This window comes from Eutrigla gurnardus (genome assembly GCF_963514095.1).
Source record: "Eutrigla gurnardus genome assembly, chromosome: 6".
Taxonomy (NCBI): Eukaryota; Metazoa; Chordata; class Actinopteri; order Perciformes; family Triglidae; genus Eutrigla; species Eutrigla gurnardus.
In genome coordinates this window covers 28,140,880-28,166,264 of record NC_139920.1, presented here as the reverse complement: position 1 = coordinate 28,166,264, position 25,385 = coordinate 28,140,880, and the positions used below count along the sequence as shown (strand labels likewise).

The 25,385-nt window shown below is 45.0% G+C and overlaps 2 protein-coding genes across 2 annotated transcripts in view; one reads left to right on the top strand and one right to left on the bottom strand.

Annotated features, from left to right (window-relative positions):
• Nucleotides 1–1,766: 1,766 nt before the first annotated feature.
• Nucleotides 1,767–21,161, top strand: plpp2b (phospholipid phosphatase 2b). The gene is made up of 6 exons (XM_084010794.1): nucleotides 1,767–2,163; nucleotides 15,365–15,516; nucleotides 15,603–15,865; nucleotides 16,526–16,583; nucleotides 17,492–17,668; nucleotides 18,466–21,161. Exons 1-6 carry the CDS (start codon nucleotides 2,088–2,090, stop codon nucleotides 18,622–18,624), a joined length of 885 nt encoding a protein of 294 aa, XP_083866920.1. The 5' UTR covers nucleotides 1,767–2,087; the 3' UTR covers nucleotides 18,625–21,161.
• Nucleotides 6,536–25,385, bottom strand: part of tle2b (TLE family member 2, transcriptional corepressor b) — a 149,692-nt gene continuing 130,842 nt past the window's right edge. Inside the window, exon 21 of the mRNA XM_084010788.1 lies at nucleotides 6,536–6,545. The gene's annotated coding sequence lies outside the window, so the exon portion shown is untranslated. The remainder of the gene's footprint in view (nucleotides 6,546–25,385) is intronic.

Genomic DNA, 25,385 nt, shown 5'->3' with positions numbered 1-25,385 from the left:
TAGGTTCATCTCATTTGAAGAAAACAAACCTTGGTCAGATGATTGTAAAACAACTTCCTATGAATTCTGATCATCGCCCACTTTAAGAGTCAAACATTCATTGTGAACATCTTATTTAAAAGAGTTTCTTGATCTCGTTTCCAGGATAAAGTCGAGCATCCGGCCTCCAAACCAACTAACGGACAACAAAGACTGAAGCTCGGGGTTTTTCCTTTTATAAGTCTGTGGCCGAACATCCTTTTAAACGTGAGCTTGCAGAGGAAGAGACGCTCGGTGCACATTTTGACATTTGGTTTTATGGCGGCATGAAATGCAAAGCACTTGGTCCACACCTAACTGACATCACATCAGTGGCAGCTTCTGTGTGTAGAATGTCTGTGCAAGACATTGTCAGACTGAATTCATCTAAAAGTTCATGCAATTTGGTTTCCTGCCTTCTTTTTTTTTAAACTCATTCTTTAGCATCGGTCATGGTTTCCAGTAGAGTGGACAGACCAGCTTGTTACTGTTAGAAACAACCAGCAGGGGGCAGAAGAATCTCAGTTTTAAATGCAATTCACTGTGATGTTACATATCCATGCAGTCCCCCCCTCCATATTCTCCTGCATGTACTTTTGTTATATTTGCAAATGATTGACTTGTCGTTGACACCTCTACACTCCTGAATACTCAGTTTAACGTATTAAATTCTACAGTTTGCAAATTAAAAAGTCCAATTAAAGTGTGATCCAGAGTCTGTGCCTGTAGATTATCTGCTTAACTGGAGGGTGCTGAACCAGCAGGCTTGGGGGGTAAACTTGGTGTTTGTCATGCAAACAGACTGTTAAATGACTCCAATATGCACATGTTGGCCTTGTATCGGCTGCTGGCGGGGGGAAACCTGACTGCCTGGAGCTCAAAAAGAAACCGTATTACTTGGAGTCATGCTGGTGTTAAGTCATGCTAATGTTGCTCCAGTACCAGCAGGTCTCCCTGCCTTTGTTGGGGGGTTTCACCCACCAGGCTGCTCCGTGTGAGTCCACCTCCCGGTCACACGGAGGTGTTGACTAATGTGTCTGCACCTTATTTAGAACATGTTTGCTTATTCTTTTTTCTTTTTACTCCACTTCAATATAAATCTCTCATTTATGGGAGCAGAGTGCACTCTGGGAAAAAAAAGGTTAACATTCTCCAAACTGAGCCAAGTGTCAAGTGGGTCTTTCATGGGAGAATGGAGTGCATGATGGGATGAGATAATGTAGGACTCTCATCGAGGTGAGGATGCAGTGAAGTGGGAGCAGATCCGTATCCTAGTGCTCTTTGAATCCCATGCTTTTCATTAAATCCAGATTATCCCGATGATGAGGTCAGGTGACCGTCCATTGTGTCAGGATATGACTTTATTTTCTCTGTTTATCGCATTTATTTCACCTGAAAACCATGTTTGTGTCAGATCTGCTGCTTCCAGCCACCTCCTCCTGCTCTGATCCAATATTTTAAAAAGAAAGTTGGTTTTCTTTTCTCTCTCGCACTATTTTGCGTCAAAACTTGGAGCGTGGCGGAGATCAGACAGCCAGAGAGGAGCCAGACGAGGAAGCGAGGAGGCGGGACCAGCGCGGTGGCGTGGTCTGTGTGTATATGTGTGTGTTTGCGTGTGTGTGTGTGTGTGTGTGTGTGTGTGTGTGTGTGTGTGTGTGTGTGTGTGTGTGTGTGTGTGTGTGTGTGTGTGTGTAGTGCATACTGGTTCCTCCGGACGCCTCCAGCGCAGTGAAATCGGAGGATCTCTCCAGTTCGGGTTTTGGACCCGAAGCAGTAATGCGCGCAACAGGACGCAGGACTCCCGCGCCACCGCCGCGTATTTGCGCACAAACGAGTTTTTAAAACCACGCTGCCGTTTAAAAGGAAGTCCACACACACGCGCACACACACACGCACACACACACACCTTCGCTGTCAATGTCAGCACAGGTAGGGAAGGGAAGGGGATCCCGGAAGAACTCGTAGTGCAGGTTGCCAGGTTGTTCGCACAGCCTGCACCCGATGGACTTGTTTCGCCTCCATTCAAAAAGTTAGCCGCCGTGTGTTAAAGTGATCGAGTCGGAGGCTGAATGGACGCGAAGAAGATGAAGGAGCCGAGGAAGAAGCAGCTGTACGTGGTGATCGACGTGCTGTGCGTCGTCCTGGGTGAGTTCCGGAGTACAAACTAAAGTGTGCGTTAAAAACCGCCTTTCTGTCCGGTAGACTCCCGATCCGGCGCGGATCCGCGTGTGTGTGTGTGTGTGTGTGTGTGGTGACGACCTGCGTGTTTGTGTGTTTTGCACTTATGACAGCGGCTCAGGAATGTTTGATTTCCACGTTAAAATGACGTCAGGACCGGAGTCCAGCGCCGTGGAGGAGCAGCCTTGTCATCCCGGGTTGTTTTGTGTCCAGGCTTGAAATGTGTTGTTGTGAAACCACAGGAGGAGATCTCATTCTCAGCCTCCTCCCAGGCCTGCATGCTCCAAGCTGCCTCCCCAGGAACGCTCTTCTTTTTACAGAGCCTCAGGAAGTCCAATGTTTGTTTATGGAAATATGATATGGCCCGCTTAGTCCTCATTTTCTTCCATATTTTGTCTGCCAGGGATCTTTCCTCTCTTCCCCCACATGCATACTTCCACGTTGCTCCATTGTTTTGCATTTTCTATTTCCATAGTCGGCTTGTTGCTGTAGCAACTCCATGGCATCAGTGCTGTGCATGTTTGTCTCCCTCCACCCCCCTCTGGGCAACAACAGCATTATCATGTTGGCTTTTTGCAATCAATCTTTTATTAATGATTGTCTCTGAATGTGATGTGATATATAGCGAGGACCACAGGTGTCGTGTAAATGGTTATGAAGCCCCCCATTAAGTCGCCTAATTGGACAATTAAACCGGAAGAGATAAAAGATTTTACAAATTAACTTATGAACCCATAAATCTCAAGCTGGAGTTGGTTTCATTAATTTAAATGGGCAATAAAAAGGAGTATTAAAACAAAAAAAATGAAATAAATATATTAGGTTTTATAGAAGAAATAAAATGAGAGACTATCTTGTGATGGGATCACACCAGCCATGTTGGACCAGGGCATAAAGAGGGTGACCCTTTACTCACTTCCTCCCCTTATATGGACCACGCCCATCCACCGAATTTTTTATGTATGTATCTAAGGCTCCGTTTACACGAAAGGAAAACGCAATATGAAACGCAATATTTCCACGTGGTTTGGCCTCTCATTTACACGAAAACCCCGTTTTTATCACAGAAAACTATTATTTCTAAGAAGAGATTTCTGATAACGCCGGTTATGTGTTGTCGTGTCAACTGGGAGAAACAAGGTTCTCAAGCGTCACAGGAAGTCGCTCGTGTTATTCGTTGTTGATTCTAAGGATTCTGATTGGCTTGCATGGCTTTATCCTTCTCCCTACACTGCCACCCATAGGTTTGGCATCGTTATAACGGTGCTCGATGCCGTATTTATGCGGGTTGATGTTAAATGACAACTTTTTTGAAAACGGAGGGGGGAAATATTAGTTTCTCTAAATACCCTGCTACGTATAAACGTGGCCTTATACAGTCGCGATGCTATCATGGTGACATATCTGATACCTGGCAGAGGAATCCAAACCACATCTGTTGTAGTCTCTGGGACCACTAAATGCCACACAGACCGGTAAAAGCAATACCAGTATATTCACTGGTGTGGCTGTTGTGTAAATTAGCTGCATCAGTAAAAAAAATCATTAATGCCTGAATACATTTAAAAGCTCATAAGGCTTAACGTGACATAATAACGGCGATAAGCTTCTGACACAAACCAACTAAAATGAGAAGTCGTCGCCGCCCTCGGCTTCAGAGATTTAGTGTGTATGAGGAATGTACCACAGTGGTGGGGACGCTGGTTTTCTCTGTCAATCCCACAAGCCCTTGACAGACAGTGTTGTGTAATGGTCGTGTGTGTGTGTGTGTGTGTGTGTGTGTGTCTATACGCTGGCGGTGGAAGTTGGAGGAAGAACGCTGGAGAAGATGACGGCTTCATGCATGTGCAGATCTGCTCCGCTGTGCAGTTTCAGTTCTCCCGTGGCTTTTCAGAGAGCTTAGGGGTGTCGCCCCCCCCTCGTCTGTTAGAGCATCCAGACTGCTGATCTTGATAAGCCTCAGCATTTCGCTGTCACAAGTCTGGGATTAACGTCTGGGCTGGGTCGGTCGGTCGGTCGGTCAGTCTGCATCCCACCCTTTTTTTTTTTTTTTGGCCTCTCCCTTCCCCTTCGCCACCCACGTCAGCCACCCAGATAATCGTCAAGTCAACCCCGGGCTGATGTGAGGTTGCCCCGGCTGTGCAATAACAACATGGTGGAGCTTGTAATTAAGCTAACCGTTAGCCGATATCAAAACAGACTTTTTGAGTTGTGTTTTGTCTGCATTTTTCTTATCGTAAGAATTCACAGGCAATCGTGTTTCTGAAAAGTGAAGCCAATGTGGAAGTGGTTTCTGTCCAATGGCCAGCAGGGGGCGACCTCTCTAGATTTGATAGAAGTCTTACTAGAAAATGACTCTACTTCTCACTCTAATTTTTTACCTCAGTTAACATTGTGTCAAGTCTTTTTAGGCATCGGATGATATGACAGTTCATATCATCGATATTCACGATTATCCCAATAATGCTTGGGTTTTTGTTTCCCTATATGCCATAAAATCTGATATCGTCCCATCCCTACTCCTCATAGTGAAATCGATGATGCTTTAGGGCGTGGCTACCTTGTGACTGACAGGTTTAACTCTTTCACAGTGCGTTTTCAGCTCATGAAAATGAATTATAAACTTTTTGGTCACCTCAAAAATGTCTTTTTTCAGTGTCAGTTGTACTTAGCTCCGCCCTCTAGCTTCATTACAAAACCAGGAATCTGAGAAATGATGAACTCGAGGCTTGAAAACCAAAGTCCACAAAGTATGACTCTTATTTCCAGTCTTCAGAGTCAACACTTCTCTACATCTGACTCGATATGAATCTCCTGTTCATAATCACAGAACGATTTCTTTCTCTCTCTTACTCACCACCTGCCCTGCCCAGGTCAAACTAACAACCCTGGTTGTGGCTGCGCCTCCCTTGGCGTTCATGCGATCCCAATCCTTATCCTAATGGAGAAATATCTCATAGAAGTAGTGATTTCCTTCAGGTCTGTTGTGTTATTTGACTAGTTTGTAGGTAAGAAACCTCTGACACATGAAAAAAGCATGAGTTTATTGTTCACTCTCAGCTTTTCTTCATGGTGTCCCTCCCTTCCTCCCGTCTTTGTAAGTCTACTCTCAGCACAAACAGACGCTGGGTGTTGGCCGAGAGAACAGAGAGGAAGGTCCGAGGTTTAGTTTCTCCTCGGCCACAACTCCCAGCACATAGGTGCAGCAGTCCTGCAGGTGTAGGTTACCCTGGAGGAGGAGGTGGAGGAGGAGGAGGAGGAGGAGCACAGCTCGCATTGCTCGGGTGCTTGGGCTGAGCTGTGTGTTATGAGTAATGCTTTAGATACTCCAGGTTGTTTCTAAACGGCCTCGAGGCAACACATCGGTTCAAGACGAGCTCACGCACAATTTTGTTTTTCCATGTGGCGCCTTTGTGCTGTAAAGTATAGTGGCAAACCTGTTCTGTTAAATGTATAACGCCTTCGGTCACACACACACACACACACACACACACACACTCACACACATGTGTCTGCATACACAGGGGGAACAACTGGAGTTTAATTTTCCTTTATGTGCAGGACATAACTGTGCCTGAAAGATGACACGATAGTATTACACTAATTTGTTTTGGGTATAAACTTCTGTGGATTTGAGCTGCACAGATAGCAGACACACACACACACACACACACACCCACACACACACACACACACACACCCACACACACACACACACACACACACACACACACACACACACACACACACACACACACAGCGGGGATATTTTGCATCAGCGTCTCGTTATTGACTGATTCATGACCTGATACACAATAGAGCTCGCTCCCGAAGACCCCACGCAGCTGTAAAACCATCAGTTGCTACGCGTTTCCTCGCCTCACGTTCATTCTCTACATGTAAATATCCCCGCGCTCTGTTCCTTGACCTCGCTGGTCGGAGTTTTGTCCGTGAAGCCGCGGCGTCTCCGGGGAGTTTGGCCTCCGACGCTGTTGTGTTGGGAAGACGGATCGGGCCCAGTTCTCAGTGAAAGGCAGCGAAGGCGGTTGATGGGAATAGTTTTCCTCGGGAGAGTTCTGTCATGGAAACTGAAGAACAAACAGGCATGTCCCTCTGAGAAATATGAGCCTTTTCTTTTCTTCTTCTCCTCCCCATTGTTGTTTGGAGTCGTCTTAATTGCACTAGGATTTCGGGTAAACTTCTAATGTTTCTTTTGGATCAGTCGTACTCTAAAGTGGATGAGGATCTTCTGTGGTTGGTTAAAAACATCGCAACCGCATCCATTTTCAAGCATTAAAAGCCACATTTCCAAAAGGCGAGTCAATTACAGAGATGAGTTCAAAAATGTTATTGTTTTTAAGGAAATTGACGGCTTCTTCCCCCTCTGCGTTGTTTTTGGATTTCGTGAGAAACGCTCTTAATTGCTTTGCACGTGGAGACGGTTAGCGCCTGCTGTTCTGATGTAGCTTCCCAATGTATTTTTTTTTAAAGGCGGATGATTAAAAGTACCTGCCAACATATTTCTCTCCAGTAAAGTTGGAGATAAAACATCTGCATTGAAGAAAGGGAAGCCTGACTTTTTAACAGGGACTGGAATTATGGGAAATGTGGACCCAAATTTTGGAGAAACAAACGATATCACGCTGTCTGAAAACTGAAGATTCACTGTATATTTATCAATATGTGTACGACGAAGCAACGCAAGCTAGGTGCTATTCGTGATAGTTGACGTGATTGGGAACGTTTCGATGGTCATCAACACGGCGTGGCCTGAGCTAGCGACCTCGCAGCTAATGTGGCTAACGTGCTGACAGCACTCCACTGTATCTTCACATAGCAAAGAGTCCCAATGTTGTCTATGTCTCCTTTTTTAAACGCCTCCTTCAGACCTCCGTGGCTTCGGTTTAAACCTGTGTGGCCCACATCTTTGATCCCCTCCAAACCCCAGACCTCTTTGATTGCCAGATTTAGCTAACCCTCCCACCACTCCCACGCCTTTTTGCCCTCCGCCTCCTTCCTCCTGCACCGCTCGGACCTAAGCATGCGTAAACGGACGGACGGAGCGAAAAAAAAAAAAAGAGAGAGAAAGCGAGGATTAAAAATAAAGAATGGGCAGCAGCAGGATTTGGTGTGACTGGTGAAGTTGGGCGTTCCTCATGTGAATTAGAATTCCAGAGGCCAACGGCGGCAGAGGTTGTAGGCTCAGCACATACCTTCCACATTAGTCAGTCCGGCTTTGGGTGAGACGTTCAGAAAGAGGGAGCGTTTTGGTTGTTTTGCTTTGAGCTGATCTTGTAAAGGTCTGTAAAAGCAGCGATGTTGAAAGAGCTTCCGTGCTCCAGGTTTCTTGCTGTCATTGCGACAACGCATGTTTAAATTGTAGAGGGGGGGGGAACAAAAGAGAGAAGGAGGGGGGGTGGAAACGTTGAGTGCAGCTTCTCCGTCGTCATCCACAGTGTTAGGGGGATGAGAGATGGAGTAAAGGGCTAAAGAGTGACACGGGATGAAGACTGAATGTTAGAGGAAACATGGGGCTATCAACAAGACAAGATGGAGGGGAGAGGGTGGAGGGAAAAAATGCAGAAAGAAGAAACTCCCTGGGTGACCTTCGCGCTGGAAAGACGAGAAATGAACGTGGAAGAAATGAGGAGGAGGAGCGAATGTTCCAGCTGTGACCCTGAAGGAAAGTTTTAGACCAAACAGGGCAGCCCAGGGGCATGAGAACACACACACACACACACACACACACACACGCAGGGCCGTAGCCAGCTATGAGGTCACCGAGGTCCGGACCTCGGTAAAAAATTGGGCCCGAACAGCATATTAACACACCGCCACCGGACAGCTTTTATTTTGAAACCACAGGAAGTTATCTATCGGCGGAAGTCACGGGAAATTTACAGAAGAGATGACCACAGACAACACTGCGAGTTGACAGGTGAGTGACAGCTTTTAAATATTATGCTACAAGCAGAACAAGTTAAACCAATGATCGACGCGATCCAACAGTGTAAACTTGCAGTATTGATCCACTATTTTCGGTCTTAAGGCGGGTCCACACCGCACCGACTGCCCGACTCGCGTCGGTAAATGAAGTCGGGCTACTTAATATGGCGTATAAGACGCGTCGTGGCTTATACGACGTGGGCCGATTCGAGCGACCACACCAAGGAGACTCATGTCACGGACGCCGACTCTCTCAAAGACGCCGATTTTCGGTCCGGTGTGGACTCGCCTTTAGTCGACACAGTAGGCTAAGTAGCCGAACGTATGAGGAGCGTTCGGATGGAGTCCGGCAGACAGCAGTCAGACCGGGTGACATTCAAGTAGACGAGAGAGCGACGGTAAAACTTGGGGGAGGTCGCCAAAATATATTGTGGACGGTCACGGGAACGCTAAACGTCCGACTCCCGAGATAAAACATTTTGCCGGCTGCCCTGGCGGTATCTCACCGCGAGTTGGTAACCTTTAAGGCTCATAGCGTAGCAAGTGTGTGTATGTGTGTGTGTGTATAAACAATAAGATAATAAGTGATCATGATGAGAACAGTCTCTCTCTCATAGGCCATAGGCTTATAATGTTATATTATGTATATAATCAATAAGGTCTAATCAACCTCTTTTGATTTCCCCCTACAGAGGAAAAAAAAACAAATCAGTGACTGTCTGAAGAGTGAAAAATATCAAAAAGAAAAAAAATTCAACAGAGTACGTTGGATTCATTTGTTCAAAAGAAAAACAGGCCGTGTGAAAATGAGGACAGAGAAGGGGAGAATGAGCAGAGGAAACAGGAGGATAGAAAGAAGTGCGGAGCCTCTGCAAAGAGTGGAGAAGAGACAGGACAGAGCAAAGAACTATGTGGAAAGACAGGAGAGACGAGAGAAGAGAGGAGAAGAGATAGGGCAGAGTGGAAAACCAAGTGGAATGGATGAACAGAGAGAATGGAGTGGAGAATCAGGAGGACCAGTTCAGTCAGAACAACAGAGGGGACCAGAAACACAGACAGGAGAACAAATAGGACCAGAAACACAGACAGGAGAACACAAACAACCAGCAGCACAGACAGGAGAGAGAGCTCAGACAGAAAAACAGAGAGAGGGTGGGAAAATCCAGAGAGGACCAGGTCATAGAGAAAATAGTCAGAATGAAACAGTTGTCTTCGATGCTCTGGATCCTGTGAACTACAAAAATAAAATGTAATCGGGGTGATCATTTTAACTTATGTTTGTGTATTTTATGTCATTTCAGAGGGCCAATGCAGAGAGAGGAGCATGTGGAGGATGACTGACTGAAACACACACACACACACACACACTGCTAGCACAATAAAAACATTTTCTTTTTACCAACAAGTGTATCAGTGTACTTATTTTTGTAAGTGACATTTTGGTATGGTTTGTGCAAAAACTGGTAAAAGGGGTGTCTTTCCTGGGACGGACCTCACTAATTTTGAAATCCTGGCTACGGCCCTGCACACACGCCTTGAAAATATGCATAATGAAAACCCAGACTGTATGTTTTTCAAATTGAGGAGGATAATTGTCCGTCCACATGGTTTTGCAGGTGCAGCAGGTTATATCGGAGTAACAGGGCAAGTAGGTGTGAGACTTCCAGATGATGGAAGGCGTCGACTTTCCTTTCAGTGGTGAAATGTGATAGAAGACAGGGGGAAAAAAACTGCAATTTAAAAACACAGAGAGAGAGAGAGAGAGATGCAGAGAGAAGACGTGACAAGCCTTGAATCCGGGCCCCAGAGTGCTATTGTGGTCTAAATGGTCCGTCGTAATTGCACATCTGCCAGCTAAATAAAGCAGCGTCCCATCGAGGCCTCTATATTTACAACAGAAGCAGAAGTGTGTGGGAGGAAGACGTGATCAAGAGAATGACGGGCAGAAAGACGAAGCTCCGGAGAGAAGAATGAATGACTTTCAATAAGAGAGAGAGAGGAGGGGGGAAAGAAGCAGAATGGAGAATGTGAATCAGAGGCGGTGGAAGGAATGGACACTGACATCTTTGTTTGTCCGTGGTATCAATTCTCCACGATGCTTCGTGCTCTTCGATTTCTCGGCTCTCATTTGCACCAGTTTCTGCAGGCGGGGGGGGGGACCGAGGAGCCTAATTTGTGGCCAGGTAAACGAGAAGCCTTGAACTTCCCAGAATGGAACAGAAGGCCTTCCTTAATCTGAGACGGGGGAGGCTGGAGCCCTGCATCCTGCGACTTCAAACGGGGGTCCATTAGGGGCTCAGGCAGGACGTTTCTGACTGGCCGCTGGAGATTAGCTTCCTGGCCGCATTCCAAACCCCTTTGCCTGCCTCCAACCGTAGAAGCAGGTGTCTAGAAGGAAGGTTCTCCTGTGCTTTTGTGTTCTCTCTGCTTGGTCTTTGAGTAAATGGAGCAGCGTCGGTTTGGGGTTGTGGGCTTGTCTCGTGGTGGCCCGGAGATGTATTTCGTCTGCCGATGGGTCTATTTTTGTGTGTGTGTGTGTGTGTGGCTGGTTTGTTTCTTGTAGATATGATCCACATGACACACACACACACACACCTCAGGATGTACCATTCATTCCGCCCATGACGGCAGTCCAGACTCTCAACAACATCATTTTTCATCCAAACTTTGTAATTTATGACTGAGTTCACGTCAGCTGAATTAGGGCTTCATTTATGAGCACAGACATTAAATATTTTTTTTCTTTTCTTGTTTTACAAGCCAGGGGAGGGTTATTCAAGGCCAGGTGCTCTGGCTTCACTCAGCCTGTGAAATGGGTGGCAAACTGGCAAAGTCCAGGTTTGTTTAAAGGGATTTCGAAAGTGCAAAAAGCCTCTGAAGCATTTGGCGAAACAGATACGATACATAGACACTCACGGCTGTGATGTTAATGATGCACATGCAGATAATCAGCCGTTTTTGAGGCTTGTTTAGGTTGAAGAAGGTGCTGTATTTCATTCGCTGCTGGCGCTTTCACTTAAATCCTCTCGCTCCGCCGTGATTAATGGCCTTCAGTCTGGCGAGTGTTAAAAGCTTCATAAAACAGTTTGAAGTTTCGACACCATGTGACTAGAAATAATTATGTCCTCCTGCTATTTTAAAGTGACATTTACCATGCTGTATTAAATAAATAAACATTCCCCCCTGACTTGACTTTGTCCGGGGCCAAACATACACAAACCCTTTTTTTTTTATGAAACTTGCTTTTATAGTTCCGATAAATGTTAGAATACAAGCGTTTTCTTTGCTGTAGTTTTCCGTTCCAGTCGGCTGGAATGACGGCGAGCAACGGATTCAACAGTCTAACCCCAAAGGATAATATTTGTTGTCATGTCTGATGATATTATGTTAGCATATAAGATATTTGACGTGCTGCTTGAGTGTCTACTAATTGCTTCCATGCTGGATATTTTGGGGAGTCTGGAAATAATTTTTGAAGATACTTCAACTGAAAGAACCCATGAAGAGTTTCCTACGTACGCTTACTTATTTAAAAAATAAAAAAATGCTTTAAACCAAGTAATCGCAGAGAGATATTTGTTTTAGAAGTCTAGTAGTCGCCACGGTAACAGTCTCACAATCCCCTGTAATCTGTGTGATTTAAGTCCAACTATGAGGTGATGATGAGATGGAAACGGTCTCTTGCCAGCTGGAAGCAGGACGCAGGATACAGATGCAGAAAATCAGTAAATCACAGAACATATATTGTGCTATGGTCGTCACAAACAGGGTTTTTTGGTGGCGCTAAGAGGAAACTGTGGATTAAGAACTTTTCACACACCCATTTCACCACGTCCTGGCGCGGCTGGTAGATGGCATGGAAGTGAGGCGTTGCTGTGGTGGGAAGTTGCCAATGTGGGGACAGGTGTCATCCAGCTGCTGTTTCTCCCAAAGGGACGAGGGTTTGCAGACAAAGAGGGGGAGGGAAGGTGGAAAAGGAGCGATAAAAGCAGTGGTTGTGCATTTGGGGAAGTGTGCTTGGATGAGGAGATTATTCCCACTTTCACGTCTGAACCCAAAAAGCCACATCAGTAAATCCATATCAGGGTGTTGCCCCCCTCAGACAGGATGTTGGTTAAATACAAGAGAACAGCCACCACCGTTCAGAGGGTTGGGATCGCCCACCACAAAGGCTTAATTCGTCACAGTCGGATGGTTGAGAGGATGACTCTATATGTTTAAAATCCTCTTTAGGAATAGATGTTTCTTTGTACGAAAGAAAATCATGTTTCAACGCCGTGCAACGGTTCAACCAGACAACGAGACAAAGATCCCTCTGAGCAACGGAAGAAATCACCCGTCACTGGAAAAAGAAGCTGGAAACTTCAGAATGAGTGTAGACATAAAGAGGAAGCGGTTCCTGTTTCCATGTCAAGTGCAGAATCATGTGTTTAACAATCTGGAATATGAACAGGTGTCTTGCTTAAGCAAACGCCATTATTGTAAATAGAAGGTTAGTCACGGTTTACACTCTTAAACCACTGAGTCGTCTGCAAACGGTCGGAGAATATATGGCTGCTCCAAATATTTAGAGCTCATAGTCAACAATGATGAAGGCTTCCTTTTTGCTTTTGTGGACTGGAACACAAACTCACAATCGAAGGGTATCTGGGGGGGGGGGGGGGGGGGGGGAATGGTTACAACATTATTCTCTGCTGGTGTTTAACAGTTTGAATCATTTCATTGTCCTTGTTCTCTTTTTGGTCTTTTTGTTGAAATGAGGAGGACTTTTGTCCAGTTGCCAGTTAGCTTAGCTTCACACAAAGACTCAACCTTTAGGTCAGTTACCATGGTAACTCACTCTGTTAATCTAAAACTGCTCGCTGGCAGGTTTTCTTCAACAAACCCCGAATTTCTCCCGACATGTCGCCGCCTTTTTCCGGAATCTGAACCAAATGGAAAAAATTCCTCGTCAACATCGATATGGAAGTAAATATTTTTTCTAGCAACTTTACGTTAATATTCTCCAACTTAAATTTTCAACATTTCATATCGCGGACATAATCCACTTCCAGATTCTTTGCAGAGCTCTATAGATTTTTTGTTTTCTGAGATGTTTAAGGACATTTCTGTGTTGAAATAGCCGCTTATATTTACTGTTTATTATGTGATATATGATTAAACCCATATGCCTTATTCCAGTATTTTTGCAATATTCTTATGCTTAATTTTCAGCTGCAGCCACGTTCTTTTTGCTCTCAGACGTGAAGGCCATTTCAAGCTGATAAGATTATATTTATATTTATTTTTACTTTAACAACACGTGAGAATCCTCATTAGAAACAATGTCACAAGGCCGTTTTTGTGTGTGAATATCATGTTGAAATCAATCCGTGTGTGTTTTAGTTTGACCCCAGCTCCTCCAGGCGTCCGTTTACCATCATGTGTTTACCCTAAAGAGCGCTATTGTTTCTTCTCCTCGCAGCACAAAGCTTCTATTTTGCTGCTGCTCTTCTCCGCCGAGCCAACAAGCCTCTTTGTCTACGTGGTGTCTGTGTGCCGTTGGCATGTCGCTGAACAACGGCCGTATTATCTCATGTCACCTTGTATCTGATGACGGAGAGACACGTTGCAGGTGTCGTCGATTATCGTGAATGACTGCAGTTATTAGGGGAGTTTCTCTGCTTCATCCAGTAGTTGGTGGTTTGTTAGAGATGGGTTTTGTCATAATGGTTTCCTTTTTTCTCAGAATGATGTCAGGTTTTAGCGTCACGTTAACATGTTATATGTCCTATCCTATATTTTCACCCATGGACACTACTTTGTCGTTCCGTATTGGTTTCAGGGTGGAGTTGAACCCGCAGCGTTCACCTCGGCTGAATCCTGAATCCACCTTCCACTTGTATATTTTCCTTTGAGTCTCGGTCTTCGGCGTGTGGACTCTCGGCCTCTCATCAGTCAGTCTCGCTGCGAGTCCTCCTGGAATTATGTCGGGTTCTTTTGTTTTGTTGGGGGAATGGGAGGGGTGCTCATTTACACAGAAATGTAATACTATTGGTGAGAGCACATTTCAAGTGTGTGCAGTGTTTTTTTTCACAGCTGTTTTTTGGCGTTTTTAGTTATGTGGCCGCATGACGTTTCAACCCCCCCTGTTATGGACATTCCTCAGAAGGGCGATTTATTTTCATCTACAATTAATTACTTAGACTTAGTGTGTCTGGTACTGATTCGTCATCATCTTTGAACTTCTATTAGCAATGTTTGAAGAACTTTTGAAAAAGAAAACTTTGAGGTAATGATAAATTCTCCATTTCTGTCTATAAAGCAAAGTCCTTCTCACACAAACAGGGTCTACTAAAGTCTTCCTCCATCCAATAGATATAATAGAGTATTAAACCCTCACCATGGTAGGCTTAATAAAGGCTCATAATGTGTGTGTGTGTGTGTGTTTCTGGGGAGGATGTTTCCGAACATCCAAGGACATCGTTGTGCGTCCGGGAGCCTTGGCTATATTTGGTCTTATTTTTGCTCACAGCCACATCATTGAAAGAGCTACAGTTGTGTCTGCAGGAGTTTGTGTACAGTCTTGTGTGTGTGTGTGTGTGTGTGTGTGTGTGTGTGTGTGTGTGTGTGTGTGTGTGTGTGTGTGTGTGTGTGTGTGTGTGTGTGTGTGTGTGTGTGTGTGTGTGTGTGCGCACTCTCCTGTCTGTTGAATGTGTGTGTTTTTTTACATATGACCGCATGCCTGTGTGAATATAAATACTATTTTGTGCTGTTTATTTTTGTAATCCCTTGCTGTGCATTTCTACCCTGGCATTTAAATGCTGAATGTTTTTCTCTCTCTCTCTCTCTCTCTCTCTCTCTCTCTCTCTCTCTCTCTCTCTCTCTCTCTCTCTCTCTCCTTGTCTCTCTCTCTCTCTGCCCCCCCCCCCCTTCCTTGTGGGTTTGTTTTCATCATTATGTTTTTAGACCTCGAGCTCCGGAGGGAGACAGAAAACAATTTAGCTATCGTTAGAGAAACATTTTCACTTCCCTGGCTTTTAGCGATGATGTCACGTCTGAACAAATGTTATTCCAGAACATTCTTTCTCAAACAGTGATGTCCGGTAACCTGGATCAACCTCGGTCCTGGTCTGTGTGCCCCCTATTAAAGATGTTGGCGGTGACCCCTGCCTTCATCTCGCTTCTCCAAATCTAGTAAATTAATCTCATCAGACTGTCGTTTCCTCTGTTGCGGCTCCAGCGGCGTTGCCCTTCATCATCATGACCATCGTGTTCAAGCCGTACGAACGAGGGGTCTACTGCGACGACGAGAGCATCATGTACCCCCTCAAAGCTGACACCATCACCCACGGCATGCTGGCCGCCGTCACCATCTCCTGCACCGTCATCATCGTGAGTTTGCCTTCATCGCTTCAGCAAAGCCTCACCTCGGGAAGTCCCTCCAAAATAAACCTTCTCTGTTCGCCCTCTCCCTTCAGATCTCCTCAGGAGAGGCTTATCTGGTCTACAGCAAGAGGATCTACTCCAATTCGGACTTCAACCAGTATGTAGCCGCGCTCTACAAGGTGGTGGGCACCTTCCTGTTCGGAGCGTCTGTGAGCCAGTCGCTCACCGACCTCGCCAAGTTCACCATCGGCCGCCCGAGACCCAACTTCATGGCCGTGTGCGCCCCGAAGGTCTGCACGGGATACATGCAGGCCATCAACTGTACCGGCAGGCCGCAGGACGTCACCGAGTCCAGGTAGGAGAACACATATCAGCATCGTAGTAGTCCCGATGTCGATATCCACACCTGAGGGTTTTAGTGTTGGATAGCGAGGAGCGATCGGACACCAGTGTTGAAGAAATCAGCTGTTATAAGCTACCGTAAATCCTCTAATATTGGCCTGTATTCTATTACCGGCCGGGTCTCTAACATTCGGCGGTCTCGCTGTCAACGGAGGTAAATAAAGGCCTGTCTCTAATTCTGGCCTCCTTCCAATAAAGCTTGAGTAAAATAAAGGCCCGGGTCTATATTAGAGGATTTACGGTAATTTTTTTATGTTTAATGCAAGGCAGGCTTGACTTAAATGTCGGTTTCTTTACCTTTTAAAAAAACAAATACATACATTTGAATTGTTATTTTCTATTCTTCCAGTAGATAAACATACCCGATCAGTCTGTATCGGCCTGGTGTCTGATATCGGTATCCGTCCCTAATTATAGTATACTTGTGTCATTATGCTTAGAAAGGGAACTATGTAATCAGAAAAATGTAATTGGCACTTTAACACTAATTATCACATACTGGTGTTTATCTGGGGACACTTTGACATGATAATAACGCCAACAGGATTTCACAGTTTTAAGTACACTGTGTGACACATCGGATGTGATTTATTTCTTTTTTTCTCTTCTCCAGATTGTCCTTCTACTCCGGTCACTCCTCCTTTGGAATGTACTGCATGCTCTTCCTCGCCGTAAGTACATCACATGAGCCTCGATCCAGGACTAAAAACACGGTGTGAATAAGTACAGTAAACATGGAAACAGATAACGGCCCCCAGATAGACTCATCTGATAACAGGCCGATGCTTTTGGGATCCGACCTCGAGGGCTGATTGTCGGAGAAAAGGCTCATAGAGGAGGTTTGTTAAAGGCCGAGGCAAGAGTTCAGTGAAGGAATGATCTGGAGGCCTCCGCTGCCTTTTTCCCAGCAATGATGAAGGCGAAGCATGTGCTGCGTTGTGTCTTCCAGGGCTATCCGGTTCATTACCCTTGGCCTCATCTCTTTGTGTTAAAAGCCAGGCACCAGTGCTAGACGCCGAGCCTTCAAGGGGCCAAGTAAAGCACCGTGGTTCAGTTCAAAGAACATTTGAAAGGAAAGACAGACTATAATGGTCATTCTGTGTAAGCGGTTCGGTCCACAGTCTCTGTTTTGTTCATGCAAACCGATAACTGAGCTGTGATATCCAGCCTGTGACGGGACAAACTGTAGCATGAGGCCAGTTTCTGCAGCTTCAGCAGCAGCCGGGAGAAGTCTGTACGGTTGCCAGGGATTTTTTTTTTAACGTCCATGGTGGACATAAATTAGAGTCAAACACCTTCTTACAGGAAAATCCAATTTGAGGCACAGCAGCCACTGTTTTTACATCAAACTCCAATAATACTGTTTTATTCTGATTCATACTTGATGCACAAACTCTGAAATGATTATTATTATTTTGTATTTCCTGTTTGATACCATCCACCCTGTAACCAAATACAGAGATGTGCTGCGTATTCATGTGTATTTATACAACACTGTGTCAATGCAAATACTGTAGATGTTGATCAAGAGACCAAAACCACCTCAGTGACCTTTCAGTGTTTTGTTTTTTTTCTCCAGCTGTACGTGCAGGCCAGACTGGCGGCTAAGTGGGCCAGACTCCTCCGGCCCACCATCCAGTTCTTCCTGGTGGCCTTTGCGGTGTACGTGGGTTACACCCGAGTCTCTGATTACAAGCACCACTGGAGCGACGTGCTGGTGGGGCTGCTGCAGGGAGCGCTCATTGCTGTCCTCAACGTGAGTCTCCATGGCAACTTCCTCTCAAGGGCAAACATTGTTTTTTTGATTCAAGAATTCCTCCACGTGATATCAGACAATCAAAAAACTTCTGGTTTGGTATCAAGATGCTGAGTTGCCTTTTTATTTTGGCAATTTACAGAAAGTCTGAGATTATATAGGCCTCCTGAAAATACATTGTCCTCAGCTAAAAGCTGAAGAAACTTCTAGAAGTCATTCTTTGACATTTAACGTTCTGTGAAGTGGCTCCAGCTTCAGACCTGATGACATCTTAACTCTGAGCCTCACTCTTGTGGTTTCTGGCTCAAACAAAGACGGGGTCGGTCCAGATTCTTATTTAATGGAAATCTCTCTGTTTAGCGATACTCCCTTCAAAGAGGAACAGCTGCTGCATAATCCATATTTCAGCTTCATTTCAGCCTGGCAGTTAAAAAAAAAAACGGGGGGAGTGAAGTGTGACAGCGGCTAAGTGTGATTTGATACAAACCCATACACTTACGCTGACAGCCTCTCACTCCGCTCACTTCATCCAGCTGGCCGTCTTTTATTGTTGGGCCACTTCCCTGTTTTGAGCGAGTCACCGTCAGCACCGCCTTGTGGAATGTGTGTGTGTGTGTGTGTGTTTCACTTAACAGCTGTGTGTCGACCTGTCCAGACGCATGTAATCACACTTTCCAGCCCGAACCCTCGCCGCCTCCGTGTGTCCCTTACGTGCTTACACTCTAATCTCTGTTGGGAAAAATATTCCCAGAGTAACCCAAGCTAACATGCTCTCTCCCCTCTCTCTCTCTCTGCAGGTGCACTTTGTTTCCGACTTCTTTAAGAAGCGTCCTCCGCGTTGCGCGAGGCCGGACCCGGCCGATAGCGAGGAGCCGGAGAGGAAGCCCAGCCTGCAGATCGCCGACTCCGAGCACGGCAACCATTACAACTATCACCACGGTCCGCCTGCCGTGTGACGGCGACGCTGCAGGGAACGGAGGCTGCAGCCTGCAGACCACACCTGCGTGGTCAGGGTCCAAACATGGGACTTGGACCTGCGGTGCGTAGGTCTGAGTCATGCTGACTTGGTTAGACTCCTGATGCTATGCGAGAAGTCCCATGAGCGTGAGATGTTAAAAGTTTGAGTGTCTGTATGAATTCGGCAAACCGGCCCTTTTGCATGTAACGCTCGGGATCTGCAGCTTGCAGCCTCCGAGACCCCCCCCTCCTCTTGTGTCAACCACTCACACACCACCTTCCCCCCAACCACTGGACTGACTGAGGGTGCCGGAGCCCCCTCTCAAAGACGCCAAGATGACCCCCTCTTCTCCTGTAAGAGAGAGAGGAGCATGATGTTTATTCAGACGTCATTGTTGATGTTGAAGTGCTTAAAGCTGCATTAAGTGAAACCCCACGGATACACTTTAGCCGAGTTTGTCTGAACGGAGGACCGCGGGCATCGAGAGAATCACTCGCCTTCATGCCACCTCCTGAGAAAAATATGTTCTCTTTGGCTCGATAGGCGCTCCACTTTATTTCCTTCACGAGGCGTACAATCTGTTTCTCAGGCAGCGTTTGAAGGAAGCAGCTGCCCACCGTTTTCTATGATGCATGAATGAAAGTGTCGGGTTGATGAATTAAACTAATCCTGAGAGCTGGGAAGATTTGTCAAACGAGCAACACTTTTAAGTTTCTTTTGAGTTTCTATCAAATATGTCGCTTAATGTAGCTTTAACGATTATTTTTTGTGTGTTTTTTTTCATTTCTGTATGTAGAGAACCCAATTTGAATGTTTGTCAATGTACGTAAAGGCACAGTAGTTGATGAGCTTCTTGTTAGAGCACCTTAAACTGACCTGAGAAGAGCGTCGTGAATCATAACGCATCACTGAACCGGTTGATTTTCTCCATCTGTCACGTGATCGACTCACAAACTATAAACCTTTGAAAGGAGATTTTGTTGCCTTATACGACATCAAAGGTCAAAGGTTTCCCTACGATCTGAAATGAGCTTTCTTCCAGCTTTCTATCTGGTATCTCCTTTTTTTAAAGTGACGATAAAACACACTACAACGGATTCAGTAGGATTTCTACGACCAGCGATTATGAATTATTATTATTATTAAGCGGTGTTGTGTCGCTGTGTGTCCATATGAGTGTCTGACTTCATCGCCTCTTCACTGCCAGTCTGTCTGGACACATACTTAAACGTTACGGGCAGATTTAATGTCCAGATTAGGTCAGATTTACTAAAGAATAACGTGTGGATGTAATTGTGAATGGTTTTATATTCCCCCTGTGTGAAATGGACTGCAGAAGTAGAAACCATTGATGCAGACAGCTTTTAATTCCTGTTGGACTTTGTGTCATACCACTACTATATTTGCCAATCAAATATTAAGCAATTTGAACTGTGTTTTTTCTTTTTTTTTTTATTATTTCTCAAGTACGAATAATCAAAGAAGGATCCGACAACCATTTTGAAAAATGGTGTTTAATTTATTTGAAATACAAGAAGTTCTTGGAGATGCCGGCGCTGTTAAGGTTTTTTTGTGCAATCACCCCCCCGCCCGCCCGCTTGCCACTATGAGCCACAAATACTGTACGTACTAATGCTACGAGACGTGCTTCATGTTGCGTGAAGGATGTGTGTATATGCTCGGACGTTTTCATTTCACATGTAGGTGCGTTTTCATTTCCCCCTGTACCGTGTGCTTTGGCCCGTTCCGGACTCAGACTGGCGGCTCTAGGAGTTGCCACACAAACGGATCCGATTCCAGCTCCAAACATAAGCCAGATGCCTTGGCAGGCCTTTTTTAAAGAGCTATTGTAATGATACAGGGTAACATACCCAACTGTGTTTTTGAAGCCAGTAACGCTGCTCTGTTCCCACTTCAAAGATCCGTCTGTGTTCCTTTTCCCCTTCCTGTGTGGATAGATGAGGTCAATTTGTGAATATGGTCTCCTGTACAGTTCTTGTCCAGCATGCAGACCCCTGGAGGACTGACAGATCAGACAGATCATGAACCTGATGGGGGGGGGGGACAGGAAGACAGAAGGAATCTCACCTGGTAGTGATTGGGAGGCCTCCAAGCAGAGCTGGGACCAGAGAGGAGGGGGTCTGGGTGTGTGGGGTATCCCATGGTGTAGCGTTGTGTCCCTGGGGACTTTAAAAAACACACATTTCCAACGAGAAGCAGCTGGAGCTGGTTGTGGTGCAGCTCCAGATCATACGTGCATTACTGCAGCCAGACTAATCACCCAAACGAGGATGAGGATCTAGAAACGTCACGGTGTTTGATGCCCCTCCAGCCTCACGGAGAACCGGCTTCCCAGCCGGTCACGTGTTATTATGCTTTATTGGATAAGTGCCTTAAAGCCAATCCCCCTGTTTACATGTCCACTTGTAGTTATGATTCACCTTGTTTGCTTTTTTTTCTCCCTTTTTTTTTGTATATAGATTATATCCATAGGCTCTAAACCAGAGGATTTTAAATAAAGATATAATCACTCAGTGATGTTGTTTTATTCTTATTTCTTGTCTTTAACTGAATGTCATCGGTGTTATGATGGAATTACAACATGGAAGTTGATACAGAGATTTGAAGTATAATGTATTTCAAGTGATGGATGGAGTCCATCAGAAAGGAACTTTAACCCTTTAAGAGTTCTCGGCGAGTTCAATGGTGACAACAAGGAAATAGAAATGAAGATAGTTCATTTCATAGTGAGTCAGCATGTTTTGCATCCTCCGTACAATTAAGGAATATACATTTATTTTTGTGGTGCTAAAAGTTATCAACCAAAAAAAAGACATTTTGAATATTCCAATCAGAAACCGTGTCTGTGATGTTTTGGTCGTTCCTCCCAGCACATGTGTTCCTGTAGTTTGGATGAATGGACCCTTTTATTGTCATAAATTGGATTTATTTTCCCAACTCAGTCTGTCATTCGTAGCCAACGTTTTTATAAAGCCAGGGAAATAAAATTGACCAGCATGTGAAATCAGATTGTAGAGCACGATGCCCCATTTAAAATGAAACTGAAAAAGTAGGTTTTAGGGTAATCTCTGCTGAGTTAGAGGAGGCGATATGGAGATCAACATCAGCACAGAATCAGAAAATGTTCCAGCAAAAGTTTAGAAAGCACTCATGTGTGTAACGTGTAATGGTTTGAGCACTCGTGCACTGCGATGCCTAAATATTTACAGTTTTCCCTGGAGACGAGCCGGTGGAGTCGCTGCCTGGTGACGTGTATTTGACATTTTCTGCAACAAGAATAATCTAAACCAAGTGCTGGGGATGGGGGAGGGGTTAATCAGGGCTCCTCTGGTTCCTCGGCACGTCCATTCTGGCTCCACGAAAATAAACCCGTATATTTATAAGGAAATAAACAGCGGACCCAGGGGGACGTTTGTGGGAGTTTTCCTTGGCAGCAGTAATGAAAACCACTGTCATCCCTCATTTAAAACAATATTACTCACAGACACGTGAAACATATGGGGCTATTTTATTTTTTTCAAAACAAGTGGGACTGAAAAACATGGAGGTATTTTATATACATGATTATTTATTTCTTCCTGTGTGATTTACAGTTGTATGAGTTTATTGCTTTCTCATTAATTTCACCAGAGATGCATAATGCACCCTCGCTGAATATATTATCCTCGAGGCCTAATAGAAATGTACCTTGTTGCATTATGAGAGATGATCGCTATGGTAACCGGGGAGTTTCTGGGCTCGCTAATCAGCGTGTCTGCCTGTGGTTGTAAACAGAAAAACACTATGTATGTGAAAGGCTTTATCCAACACAAACATCAGATGTATGTCTGCCTGAGGGCTTAATGATGAGGAGGAAACAGATACCTGGAGAGGACGGATGCATTCCTGTGGCTTTGCTCACAAAACCAACCTTCCAAAGTTTGGAATGACTATATCTATCGTGATATATTGTTATTTATCTTTCATGAAAGGTATCTGATCTGTCGACGCAAGCACAGCAGATAGATCCTTCCTCAGGAACCCTCACAAATCCTGAATGGTTCGGTCCGCGGGGGTGGAATTCTGTGAATGACCCGGTGGTGAGAAGTGGTTCTCGACATGAGCGGTTTTAGGGGGGGAACCTCACCACTGGAAGCAGTAAGCCATGACAGAGAAGCACTCGGCTGCCAGGAGTTTGATGCTGCGGTCGACGATGCTGAACGTTATATACCCGACCGTTCCGCCCACTTTGGTCAGTGACCCTGTGGCTGACGGTCACATGGTTTCAGATTGGAATTTCGTGACCTGAAACAGGAAAGGAGGCGGGACGGGGCTGGTGCTCTGGAATGTTTCAACTTTTTGTTCCCAATCGAGCATCTTGAATGTGGCGTAGATGACTCTTCCACACTTAAAGGTGCTCAAGTTTTTAATTTAGTTCAGCGTGAGATTTTGGCTGAAGGTTCGTGTCCGCAGGCAGTGTTATTTCCACGCTTCCCATTGTCTATATTAGAGGATTTACGGTATGTAAGAAGCCTTGCAATGCCTTCACGTCGCGGCGAGTTTCGAGAGACTCCGCCACCGCCTCCCACAAGCTCATGGAAATCTTTTAAACTGACCGTTGTCGATCTAAAATAAAGACAGATTCAGCAACTGCATAGCTTATTTCTCGCATAAAATGTTTTCAGAAACACATTTCGGTGAACTATTTTCGTAAAATAAGAGAAAGTTCTTTTAATTATTCCGGTAATTCGCCTGCGTGAGAAATACTAGATGTTGCGTGTGAACAGGTTGAAATGCGTGAGACTTGAGAGCCCTGTTTTAAATTTGGTGAAAGGTTGAGCCGGCGGTTAGCAGCTAACGGTGCTAACTGCGTGAACAGTCCAAACTAGTGTGAGTGCCATCTAGGGGGCCTAAGAGGTACTGCCAAATGTTTTGTTTTAGCTAATTTAGTTTGAATATGACTGGACCAATCACAATCAGGTAGAGACAAACTGTGTCTAACGTTCCCTCGGATGCAGTGACACAAGTTTTTTGTCCTTTTTTTTTTAATGACATCATGAGGTGAGGAAACATGAACCAGGATACATTCAGTTAGGATCCATAATGGCAGGCGGTGATGGGTGAGAATAAACAGTACTAGTAGAAATACCTAAGTTACAGTAGTTTGAGACCCATGAGATGGATGGAGGTTAGCGGGAGGGAAGGTCAGAGACTTGAGGTCCTCCTGGAAACTGACAGCAGAAGAGAGAATAAAGAGGCAGCATTAAGAAGGGAATCAGGGGGGGGCTGAACTGGTTTACATGATTAGAAGTGGATAATTGGGAAACACAGGCCCGATCCTGTTCTTCGGCCTGTGTCGAATTTAACTTGATTATCTTGTGGCTTCCATCGAGCTGGAACTGTTTACATCCCGTTTTCAGCACTCAAAGAGGCACAACTGCCTCTGAGAACGTCACTTAGTCGCGCTTCGCGATCACACCCCGACGGTGACTCAGTCGATGCTGCAGCCTCGGGACCGATCGGCACTTCTCACCCTCTGGACAGTTTCATTGATTGGAAAAAAGAAAAAGAGTCAAAGGGCCGGGTACATGTCGGTGCAATGGCAGCTTAATGGTTTTACACGAGGGGCCTTTGGCTGAGCCGAGCAGAAGAATTTGTACGGATTAGACCCATTTAAAAGTTGCTGTTGTAGGACACTGTGCACGTCTAACAGTATCCAACAACAGTGACTTCTGAGAAGTTACAAGGTTATATGAAGTGCACCTTCATATGCAGCATATCAGAGAATTTCCAGGAAACTCTTGTGTTTCTATTTGCCTTTGGCTGAACTACAGAATGAACTATCAGAGTTTCCCAAAATGGATCACAATGCCATCTGAAAGTTATATTAATGTTTAATAGGGAGTGGATGGACGCCAGGATTCTGAATTATGTTATTGAAACACCCTCCCGAGTCACGTAACATGCAGGTTGGATGGTGGAAACTCTGAATAATGTAAGTTACATCCTCCCTCAAATGTAAATATGAATCACTGCTGCGTGGTGGTCATTATTATATCATCCATCTCATCCTTTCTGCACACGTAAGACGATGTCATAGATAAGTTATAGCCGTGGGCTGCTGTAGTCTCGAGTGGTGTGTTATATTGGTGTGTCACTGGAAAATGATCCCTAGAAAAATAGTAACAACCCTGTATAATCAGATGATTCTGCAGCATTGATTGGGAGCTGCTTCTGTTACTTTCTCATGCTAGAGGCCAGCGGAGACGCTTTTAGCTTGGCGCTGTATTGTAGCAATTAAAATGCCTCCCGAAATGAGCGGCGAGTCTCCGTTGTTTTTCTCTTCCTATTATAGACAGTAACTCTTCCCGCTCCGCAGCCCAACGTATTGCTTCTGCTGAAAGAGGAACGTTAATTAACTTCCTTTTTTCTATTCCACACACAAAACCCGTTGATGCTGGTTCGTCAGTCAGTGTCACGGCCTTGTCTGAACACTATTCATATGTTGTTTTATAATTAAACCCACAAGACCACAATATGAGGAATCGTTCTAACCATGAGGGAATCATTTTATTTGATTTATTGATCGGAATTTCATCAAAATCTTCTGTGATTAAATGTGGTCACATACTACTGATTTATGCTACTGTAACCATGTAGATTATTATGTGTTTATTATTTGAATTATTACATTTTATGTTGTTATTTTTATTATATTACAGGATGTCATTGTTTTATTTTGTGTTTAAATTATGAGGC